The sequence below is a fragment of the Sitophilus oryzae genome, unplaced genomic scaffold (genome assembly GCF_002938485.1).
Source record: "Sitophilus oryzae breed Bouriz unplaced genomic scaffold, Soryzae_2.0 scaffold_1181_pilon_pilon, whole genome shotgun sequence".
Taxonomy (NCBI): Eukaryota; Metazoa; Arthropoda; class Insecta; order Coleoptera; family Curculionidae; genus Sitophilus; species Sitophilus oryzae.
The window spans coordinates 1,706,852-1,718,979 of NW_022145817.1; the positions used below are offsets into that span (position 1 = coordinate 1,706,852).

The 12,128-nt window shown below is 32.1% G+C and overlaps 1 protein-coding gene across 1 annotated transcript in view; it reads right to left on the reverse strand.

Moving 5' to 3' along the window:
- Positions 1-1,973: 1,973 nt before the first annotated feature.
- Positions 1,974-12,128, reverse strand: part of LOC115891466 — a 33,203-nt gene continuing 23,048 nt past the window's right edge. Inside the window, exons 2-4 of the mRNA XM_030911920.1 lie at positions 10,498-10,681; positions 2,416-2,550; positions 1,974-2,360 (exon numbers count right to left, since the gene is read on the reverse strand). Coding sequence (XP_030767780.1) covers positions 2,134-2,360; positions 2,416-2,550; positions 10,498-10,681 — 546 coding nt within the window. The 3' untranslated portion in view covers positions 1,974-2,133. The remainder of the gene's footprint in view (positions 2,361-2,415; positions 2,551-10,497; positions 10,682-12,128) is intronic.

Below are 12,128 nucleotides of genomic sequence, written 5' to 3' on the forward strand. Positions count from 1 at the left end.
AATAAATTCAGTATTCTTACCTATCGTCCAAATCCATGTTAATAGATAATTATTATTTTTAAATATATTTTTGGAACTGCTGGTTTTAGTAATTATTAAATTAAACGAACTAAAAAGTCTTAAAATAAACAATTCTTAACCATAACCCCAAAAATTGCAGATCTCCTGTCAACTTTCTTTATTTTTTATTTATTCATTATTTTCCTAGTGACGTCACAGGTGGTATGCGCGAACTGAACGAAATTGGAGCCGCTATCGATCATACCTTGTATTCTTTGTACCATGACGTCTAAACGCCTTTGATGTACCGACTCGAAGCGGATGGTCGAGCGCACGAATGAACGAACGGCCGCATGCGTTCGGTCCCCGTCTAAATATACCGCACTTTCATTCGTTCGTTCGTTCGTTCGGATAATGAATACGCACCTTAAATCTGAAAGCGCACGCAGGCGAACGCCTTTGATGTACCGACTCGAAGCGGATGGTCGAGCGCACGACCGAACGAACGGCCGCATGCGTTCGGTCCCCGTCTAAATATACCGCATTTTCATTCGTTCGTTCGTTCGTTCGTTCGTTCGTTCGGATAATGAATACGCACCTTTAGGCAGATTTCTGAAATATAATATACAGGGTGACGCACCTCATTCGCCTCGGTTGATTATACGAAAACGGAAAAATGTAGAAACATAATTTTTTATGGGTATATGTAGAAAGGCAATGTACATAATTTAAAATTATTTTCAAATGTACAGGGTGTGTCAGAACTAAGATCTATACCAAAGTCATATTTTTTCTTATGGAACACCCGGTATTTTATTTTATTTTTGGATTCTTCGGTATAAAATAAGGAATTTATTATAAGGGCTTAATATGTTTAAATGCTTTGGGTTTTGAGATATTTAGAGATATTTAAATATGCATGCTATAATAAAAAAGTTTGTCAACACCCTGTACATTACTTTTCAGAGTTATTTCTAGTGCTGACTTTGAGGCCAGGGAAATAAACTTTACTAAAAAAATGTATTGCTGCCTTAAATATAAACAAAAATTGCTGGTCTATTTTAAATAAAAACTTGTTAATACCCTGTATTTTTTAAAATAAATCGAAGCAGATTTAAATGCTCTGTCAGACTGTATTAGGGTTTCCAATACCTATCTAGCTCAAATTTTGAATAAAAAGCGATTTTTCAATAAAATGGCAATCAAGATGGCTGGTGTCGCCATGGCAATTTGCTAGTGACAGTTAGTAGATGTTTTCAAAATCGACATTAGTTTATGGACTTTATTTAAATTTATAACAGTTTACTTTTATTTAATTTACCTACAATAGTTTAATGAGTAAGTATTTATTATTTTATCAAGAAAAATAAAGAAGTATACCCACATATACCCATAAATTTTATTTTATGGGTATTTATTATTTGTTTGTTTGTATTGTTGTTGTTTCTACATCTTTCCGTTTTCGTATAATCAACCGAGGCGAATGCGCCACCCTGTATATTTCCTTCGGCCACACACCCACTTTACCCGATCCCTGAGAGCGACCCGAAAGTACAGCGTAATAGACTCTTAAGAACGGTGCAAACTTGCAAACAGAATAAACAATACGTTGGTATCAGGAGGTTGTGAGTTGTGAGTGAGAAGAATGTAAGTGTATTAACAGTTCGTCGAATCGCAAACGCATCAGATGTCACTGTCAATATAACATTACGACATTAGTCACCAAAGTCATCTCGTCATATTAAAAATTAACATAAAAATGTAATGATAATTGAAAAAAATTAAAATCGTCGGTGGCAAGTTCATTTTGCTCTTAAAAATTAACCAAGGCATGTGTTGATATGAATTAAAAAACAAAATGCTCAGGAGTCATGGTTCTGAACGAAAAATAATATTTCAGGAAAGAAAATAGGGCTAAAAATAAAAAAATATAACACTTTAAATTTGACGAAAATATTTTATGTTGCGTTACTTTTGCATCTGAGTGTAGATTAACATTATAAATAAGAAGTAAGGAGTCTATAGAAGGTTTCCTATATTCGATATTCAGTACATATATGTTTATGTTACAAAAATTAACAATATTTATAATAAATAGGGCAAAATATATCTAAAAATACTTATACTACATATTTATACATAAAAATGATTTGATAAATGCTCCTTAAACCTATTCCAAGGCGATGCCAATCTTAATGATCCCAATTTAACGGGAACCAATCCATTTCTTTTTCTGACATCCTGATATTGGAGAAGCGAATTCACATGTGGAATTTCGTGAAAGAACAGCTCTTTCTTGTACAAATACGAAGCAGCATTTTTGGCCCGTTGTCCTGTTAAAAGAAGTGGATCTGGATAAGCTAAAATTTAAAAAAATCTTAACATAAATTTATATTCAAAAATAAGCTACACTACATAATCCATCGCTGAAATCCGGTGTGATGTGGTGAACAGCATTCGATTCGAATTTAAAGGATGAAAAGGAATTTTCTTGGTTGGAGTTCCAGATTCCAAATCCAGACGGTTTGTAATTCGAAAAGTCCGAGGAACCTGGAAAATATATTTTTTTAGTTGCATTATCAATAGTACAATAAAGGGTAGTAATTTAAAAACTAGCAATCAGGATAATATTTTAAACAAAAGATGTTATCGTGGTGACTGTAATAAACAATAAGAAAGAATTTATTGGGCAAACCTACAGTAAGATTAGTCATGAGACATGAATAAAACATGACTACCCGTAGACACTACTCAGTGTTTATGCCTTCCGGCTTCATCAATATGGTGCCTTGTGCCTCGTTTGCTTCCCTTTTTCTTTTTTCAGGATCACTAGTTCATCGTTGCTGATTCAGGGTCTATTTTTCATCTGGTCGGGCCCTAAGGCCCAAGCAAAATTCGGGCCCTCTTTTCCAATAAAATTCAAAAATTCAAGAAATTATGAATATTTTACAACCTTTAGCGGGCCCCCCAGACCACCGGGCCCAAGGCCCGGGCCTTATGGTAAAATAGGCCCTGTGCTGACTCCTCCCGTATTGATGCTACGGGTAGTCATGTTTTACTCATGCCTCATGACTAATCTTGCCCAATAAATTCTTTCTTCTTTTTTGATATTTTAGACAAGACACACTATCAGGATGCTATCAAATACATCTTACAAGATAACTTTCTCAAATTTCTTTCACCCAGTATATTCTAAAATAATAATGATAATAATACGAAGCGGTCAATATTGATTGAATTAGTTGGCAATACTGTGTTAAAGTATTTTAGGTTTAGTGATTGGTACTAAGCTAAAACAAATTATTCATGGAAAAATGATAGCAAATTATGCCACTGGCGTCAATTTTTTGACATTTCTTCATTGACTTTGTTATTTGCGAAATCAACGCATTTTTCAATGCAAAATTTACCAGTTTTCAATAGAACTATAAACATTTATTAAGGGCTACGATCATCATTATACAGGATGTCCCAATATTCCGTGGACATAGAACTATTACGTATTTTTGAAATCAAAATAAGTTCATTGGACACAATTTACGTCTGTACAAAAGTGCTTCGTTTGTCCGCTAAAGGGCATTAAACTATAAAAAAATAAACACATTTTTTCAAATATTCTAAGAACTGTTATTCCGTTTTGAATGAGATTTTGGGTGTCTATGTTTTGTTAAGTGCTCTAACATTTGGTTTTTACAAATTTCAAGAAAAAGCATTTACTACATTTTCTGTCTCTTGTAAAAAACACCACATCGCATAGTTTTTATGAAAAAATTTTTCGAAGAGTTTATTTTTCCAAAGCAGACCTACAAAATATACATGGAGTTCCAATATTTCGTGGACATAGACCAACTATCAATCAAAGATAAACCCGAACGTTAATAATTTAAAAATTATTATATTTTTAAGCTTTTTACGAAGCTTATCGTCAATAATAATTTGTGATACTAACCAACTAACATAAAATTCCATATTTTCGTGAACTAGATTATTATAGTATAATAGATTTTATGCGCCTCCCAAACTTAATGTGACAAAATATCATTTTTTGAAAGGCAGCTTTGGAAAAATATTCTTTTTCCTTAAAAAATATGCACGATAAACTTATCTTGCATTTTTTTAAAAGATATCCAGCATAATATTCAGTCGCGCCTTCTGCTTACCCAAATTTAAAATCCAACGTTCGCATCTACTTGGATTTTTATATGGGAACCTAAACATTTTTAAATTAGGATTGTCCCTCCTTTATAGTCTGCAATCGTAATACAACGAGTTGCGGGGGAATACGGAAGGCTTTGATGATCGCCGTCGGGCCGCCGCGTGTACCCGTAGCATTTGGCGTACACGATTTGGCAACATAGACAAGGAAGGAATCGCTTTTTAACGTTGCGGCGCGGCGCGGCGCCTCGATGGATCCCGGCTCAAAAAGCCGGGCGCCTTTTTGGTTCCAAAAATTTAACACGGGATGGGTTTTCTATTGTGTTAACTATAATATTCTTTGCTAATAGCACAGAATATCTAGCTACGCAACAGAAGCCTCGTTACATGTATAAAATTGTAGGTAGCAAAAGGAGACAGGCTTTAAAAGTCTGTCTCCAAATCAGATATTTTGATGTGGTAGTTTCGCTACTACATAATAGAGGGCAATAAATTTAAAAGAAAACAGTTTTTTACAAACAAAATTTAAAAGAATTTTGTGCAGTGTTGCCATTGTGTAATTCATATCGTAATACTTCCTGATAAAGCCTACCTTCAAATTTGCTACATCATTTAAACATATTAAAATAGATCAGAGCTGTTTTTTTCAGTTTGCCATGTTAGTTGGAATTAAATCTTATGAACTAAATTACAATCACTTCCTGACGTTTGATTGTATAATTGAATCCTGAATTTTCATTGTAATTCGGCGACAATAGGGAGTTTTCGTTGCTTTAAAAAAATTCAACGGTACGGTTAACGGATACGTAACCATAACCGCTATTTTGACAGATAAAAAAACAGTTTTCGGACTTTCGGTTCATCGGTTCGGAGCCGACATACGATACGATAACCGAAAACTGACAGCTAAGCACAGCCCGTAGCGTAGTATTTTGATTTTTGGTTTTTGTATTGTTGTTTGATTTGAAAGTTCTTTATATGACTTTATTGGGTATCGCTATATAGGATGGACAATTTAATTTTATTGGACTCTAGTGATGAATCGGATTTGGAGGATGCTGTGCTGTTGGAAGGGTTTGAAAACAACATCGAATATCGAGCAGAACTTTATGGGGAGTTCAACCTAAAAATATTATCTGACCAAGAGTGCAAAGCTAACTTCTGCTTTGAAAAAAAAGACATTCCTCGATTAGTTGAAGCACTAAGAATTCCCAACGAGTTTAACACAGATAAAATAAATAATCAAAACATAAACAAAATAGAATGATGTTAGGTTAGATCTGTATCTTTCAATGTTGTGTTTCTACTGCGCTAGTGCGCATGCGTACCGCTATGTTAACGGCTTTGGCTAACGTCCGTAAAATATCGGCAGCTAGCGGTTACGATATACGATAATCGAAATTGAAATGTCAAAGTTGTCAATTAGCGTTAACCGGAATTGCAATTTGTAAGCAACGAAAACTCCCTAATATAATAAGTATTGTTCTACTATTATGATACCACTTCCTGACGTTCGATTGTGTTCATACCAAGTTCATATTGTATAATCGGGAAAAAACGGCGTTAGCGATAGCTATGAAATGAATATCACTGTCATTTTATATACGTAGCATATAGACGTAGTAAATACTAGGAGGACCATTTTAAGAAAAAGAAAATCGGCCGTCGCACTAAAGGGTATTTAACCCAAAAGGTTGGCCAATATTCAAAAATCAAGATATCAACCAACCGATACCAGGAATTATTTGTATAAACATGAATGTATTTGAGTGTGGGTGGTAGGGGTCAATGACCCGCCGTGTTACACTCCGCGCCAATCACAAATTGTTCTTCGAATAGACGGGTTGTGTATCACTGTGCTTTTAGAAAATTTACTTAATAATAATTATCTTAGTTTTTCTTACTAATCGCGATCTTTTATTGATCTTATATTAGTATGGAGGGGTTGAAGAAAGACTTGTTCAGTATTACTCTTTAGTATAACTGTTATTTTGTAGTCAGAAAAATATTAATCTGCTAGTTCAATAATAGAGATATTATTTCATTTATAACAGAATATTTATGTAAACTTTCAGTATGTAATCGAACCTTATGAAGTATATCAATCTGGATGGTTTTGTAGCTTAAGTATTCCTTTAGAAGGCCTTGATAAAGAAATTTTGCTAATTTTTGCGAGTTTGGCAGTTAAAATTTTTTTTAATCGAATAAAAATGTAGTGTTTTTCACTTTCAACACCCTGTATCTTAGAAACAATGCATTTCTGGACCTATGTTTATGGGAACTTTTCTCCATAAAATGACCTGAGGAATCACTCCCTCGAGTATTGACATGTTATTGAGTGACACCCTAAATTAACTTAGGTATTTATATTATATAATTCAATCTTAATCTTGTCAATAAAAAAACGCTAGGTATGTATTAAAATTTGAAGCAATTTTTTTATTTTCTCACGTTTTAAAAGGCGGAAGAATGCAAAAAAAATAAAAATATTGGCCAGGTTTTGAGGTAAAATATCCCATAGTCCGCCGGTGGAGTTGGAAAATATTTATAACAGGTGGATGACACTTCTTATGGGAGAACTGGCAATGGTTGGAAACTTGACTACAAGCGATTTTCTAGGAATCTTCCTTACCGATAAATTATTGACAAGAGTGACAGATACAACCATAGAATAACTAACTGAAAGAAATGAAAACTCCTATGTTAAAGCCTGGAAACACGCGCTCGACGCGATCCAAGCGGGCTACTGGCAGAACTAAAAGTTCGCGCCATATTTTTAAATGGACCTTTACTGCCAGTTCATAAGTTTTTTACTTATATTTGGTAATTTCAATCTAGATTATGAACTTATTTGTAACAAAACATTTTACAAAATAAAAATAATGTATTTTGATACAAATAAATTAATAATTAGGTTGAAATTATCCCTGAAATTAGAATAAAACACGAAAAATTTGTAACTTGATTATTTTATTATAACATTGTTAATAAAATTACATATAACACATTCAACACTATACAAGTATATATAAAAGTTATCAGAATTTATACAATCAGTTATAAGTAATTATAAAAAAGGTTATAAATTATAAATAAATAATTCATTATATAAAAGACATATAGTTACCGTGAATATAATTTGGTATAACTTTAATCTCAACTTTAATGACCTATTCAAATAGAAACATCTTACAATTCACATTATATAATACACAAAGCCAAGGGACAAAATTGTTATTAAATCTATTCTCGATGACTCGAAGCATTTTTTTTTCAAATAAAACAGGACATATAGGGCTTATAAATAATACAAGGGTATAGAAAATATATAAATAAGTAAATACAAATATATTTTCAACCTAATGATTAATGATTATACTCGTTTAAATAAATAAATGATCTTTTTAAAATTACTTGTTTGTCTTTGCAAATTTGTATATTTAATATTTATCTAAAAGCGTACACTTACATAAATTACTGCACAACCTTTAAAATTAAGCTTTTAATATGTTATACAAATTCTTGATTCGATATAAATACACTTAAATAAAACTTTAAAATTAATGATCTTCCAAATTTCTGAGACAGCCATTTTGTTGAAAGAATTTGTTTTGATTATGAGAAATTTCATAAAAATTATCACAGGGATTAATTAATCTTATATATTAAACTACTTGGCTTTTAAATTTCACAATCCTATCGTCCAAAATACTCTAAATTCGCAAAAATCCGTAAAATATTCCCATAAAAACAAATCACAATTCACTTCCACTTCACAGAAACTGACAGACATTGCCAAATATGGAATGACGTTTATTTTTCAATTTATTTTACTGATCTAACTGATCCGGGTCACTTAGAAATTAAATTTTTATTAAATTATTTAATTATAATTGTTTCTGGCGAAAGCAACTTCATATCAATGTTTATTCATAGGGTAACAAAGCACATCGCTGTTAAATTATCAACATTTTATATAAATATTTATATTTTTCAACTACTCCAACTACTCCAATTACTCCACAGAGAATCAAACGAATTGTTATTTAAACTATACTCTGTGGATGACTTGATAAAATCATGATGAAATTAAAGTCCCTAGATGAATATCTAGGGACTTTAGATGAAATTTCTACGCAGCGCCATCTATCCCTCTACTGGCAGAAACTCCGCCGTGTTTCCAAAATTCAAATGGCAGTTTCATCCGCCTGGATACAACCTTCGTGACAGACAAAATAAGACATTCTTTCAGTATAACAGTTCATCTCTTTTTCTTTCTAAAGTGTGCGTTGAAGGGGGCCTAAAAACAATTTTTGGTGACCCATAATTTGTTATTCGAACACCACTTTTTTCCTTGTCGGGTCGTTGACGTTGACTTGTCGCCACTTTATTTTCTTTTGTTTACACGCTGCAGTTTGCTTTGTAAATTTCATTGGTAAATTGAATACATAAATTATTTAGGCAAATATAGGTTTTTGATAAAACTCCTTGGACTAACGTGTAGGTAAGTGTTGATAAATAAGTTTTTTTTCATCTTAACATGCTCATTGTCATTCTCCTGATTTAGGTGACAGAAAAGGATCATCAAATGAAATTGAATTTTATATTTTTTCATCCCAGGACCGATAATAAAATATATATTTTATGGATACCTTCCTAAATATCAACGAGATGAGCCATCGGAAGAAAGGGACCATAGTACAAAACAGAAAGGTGATCTTTTTTCTTTCCACTTAGGATATTGAAATTATTATATACTGTAGTCGTGTTTGGCATTATGCTCTTAGAAATATAGGTAAACAAAGAAGAACAGATATAAAGCATCCCAGAGGAAAAGAGAGGCAATACCTGTACTCTCTCTCTGATATTTGTGAAAGTTACGGCAAAGTATTGTTGTAAATGTCATCTTTTTAATCGACCTGAAAACTTCGAGCAAAAAGATGACACTTTCAACAAAACCCTGACAGATATCAGAGACGATACAGGTTTTTCCTCTCTTTTTCCCTGGAATACTTTTAATTTATTATTCTTTGTTTATCTAGATTTCTCAGAGCACTATGAACGAACTCAGCTTGTATGTTTGAAATAATCGTCCAGTTGGCTTCAAAATGATGATCGATGACATTTCCTATATAATTTTACTTTCAAAATTATGATATATATCGTCATTTCTAAGCCATCTATGACGCCATTTTTTTCAGTTTTGTTATAATTAATTTTGTCTCTTGATCTACTTGTAACATTATTTTTTAATTTTATTAATTTATTGTGGTGAAATTAATTTCTGTTGTATATTTGATATTGATATTAAACATATTTTTAAAAAATGGTGTATTTTTTGTGTTTTTATCTATGTCATAATTAAAAATAAATGAAGAATTAAAATTTTTTATTTTTTTAAACTTCCCGCCATGCGTGACAATCTAGTCCGTAGTTCCTACAAGCGATATTGGGGGCGCTAGTAGCAGTAGACTTGTCAACAGTGTCAAATTTAAACGTCAATTTCACTTTCCAATATTTAGCAAGGCGCTCGCACTTCTCCTTGTGTATGTGTTTTGTGATTTATACTGTTGCGGACCCGTGTGAACTCGACCTAACCTAACTATATGTCCCGCCTTCAGATGATCTTAACATCGCATTAAAGAATAGACACCGTAATTATTCATTCGAAGTTTCGAGAAGAATCGAGTTCCACTGGAATGGAGTAGTACATACGAGAACAATCGAAACCTTCTCTATGCACCTAACGATCTATGGACTATTCGAGAAATCTTTAGCTGTGGGTATAAAAGTCGGCGGCTGGGGCCTAAAGAGGACAGACTTAAATAGACGACTACAGTTGACGCGCTAAAATTCAAAATAAATTCTTTCTAGATCAATAGTTATAAATCGTTTGTAAATAATTCTGTAAGTCTCTTATCGTTATTGTTTTTGTTAATTAGTGTTAAATAAATTGTGACTTTCTATCCACACGGAACCGACGAAAAATGTAACAATACTAAAATTTATGTAGGACTGAGGGTATATAGTTTTCATCCTTCTCGTACTTTTCGATTTCGATTTTTGTAAAAGTCAAATGTTAGAGGACTTAGCAAAACATCCAGACACCCAAAATCTCATTCAAATAGGAATAACTGTTCTTAAAATACCTGAAAAAAATTTGCTTATTTTTTTAAAGTTTGATGCCCTCTAGCGGACAAACGAAGCAATTTTGTATAGAGGTAAATTGTATCCAATGAACTTATTTTGATTCCAAACATACGTAGTAGTTCCATGTCTACGGAATATTGGGACACCCTGTAAATATTTATGTGTTTAATAATAATAACAAACGAATCTTACCAAAATTATGGGATGATCCAAAGTCTTCGAAGTTATGTGATGGCACAAATTTACTAGAGCTTATGAAATGGTCTTCTCTTCTAGTAAATGAAGTGGCTGGTAAAAATTGAACTTTACGAAATGAAAAAGTTGAACATTGTGCAACATATATCCAACATGAAATGAAGAATGTCCTTCTAACAACCTGCAATAAACAGAACATTTGTAAATGTAATATAAATAATTAAATGTAATATATTTATTACAAGTAGTAAAATATAGCATTTGTAAAATAATAATTTTCAGCAATAAACAGTTTAGTGTAATAGTAATTTCCTATGAGAATTGCTATTTCTGTCACAATTCAAAGCATGGTTGATCATAAATCTTTATTATCATTTAATATTTTATGGCTTTGTTCCCATATATTGCATCTTAGGTGATCTTAGTCTCACATTCAAATTATAAATAAATAAAAACAGATACTTTGATATTTAAAAGATTAATTTTGTAATATTCGGAATTTGGATATAAACATAGAGTTATGAATAGTCGTTAAGAGTCCATTTCACTAGTCTGAAAGAGTTCCAAAATAAGCGTCCAGCATTTAACGTTTTATGTAAAACTGGCTAGGTATGTTTACTCAAAATGAAGAAGGAAATTAAAGATAAGGAATTATACTATATCCGTCGTATTGTAGCACATTTTTAGACTTCTTTATTTTTAAGGTTTTGATGGTCAAACATCAACAAACGGTGCTTGTCAGATATAACACCCTCCGAATTTTGTACTTTTTTTTATATCACTCGAAAGCATACATCGAAATAAGTATTTCAAGCCAAAAAAAAGTGTGGATGATCCATAATTTAATGAAAAAATAAACATCTAATTATTGCTACTAGTGTTGGGAAAATTCGAATTAAATAATACGACTAATTCGATAGTAAATTAAAACTAACTAATTCGAATTATCTTTTTGGATATATCGAGATAAAAATTAGTAGTATTTTATATTATATCTGTGGTAACCGAATTACAAATGAATCTCTGAAATGAACATAGAACATAACCTCTTATGGACGAATACGAATATTAGTAATTAGTATAGTACTATTAGTAGTATTCTTTCGTTCTGAACGAACTGAAAATTTTCACTTAAACTGATTTATAAAGGGAATCGACAAAAAAAGGAACGATCCGATATAGAAAAATCCAGAAATCATTGTTATTTCCTATACCACGTAGGAATAAATCAGTTTAAGTGAAAATTTTCATTTCGTTCAGGACGAAAGAATACTACTATTATTTGGTTCATTTCCATCTCACCCAAATTTCACCGAACACCTGGCGAACACTAAAATTAATTTTCTTCTTTTATCTAAATAATTATTGATTGCAACTGATAAAATAAAAAGAAATACGAACCGCACGTAAACAAGGACATACTTATATCGTTTCTTTTTTTGTGTCATGTACTATAGGTAACGTACCGTATGATCGAAAAAAAAACGGCGTCAGCCATGGCTATGAAATGAACATCGCTGTCATCTTATATGTAAAATGATATGGTGAATGTCAGCGATCGTCATTTCCAAGCCAACTGGACGCCGTTTTTTTTTTCGATCATACGGTATTATGTATCATACAAACAA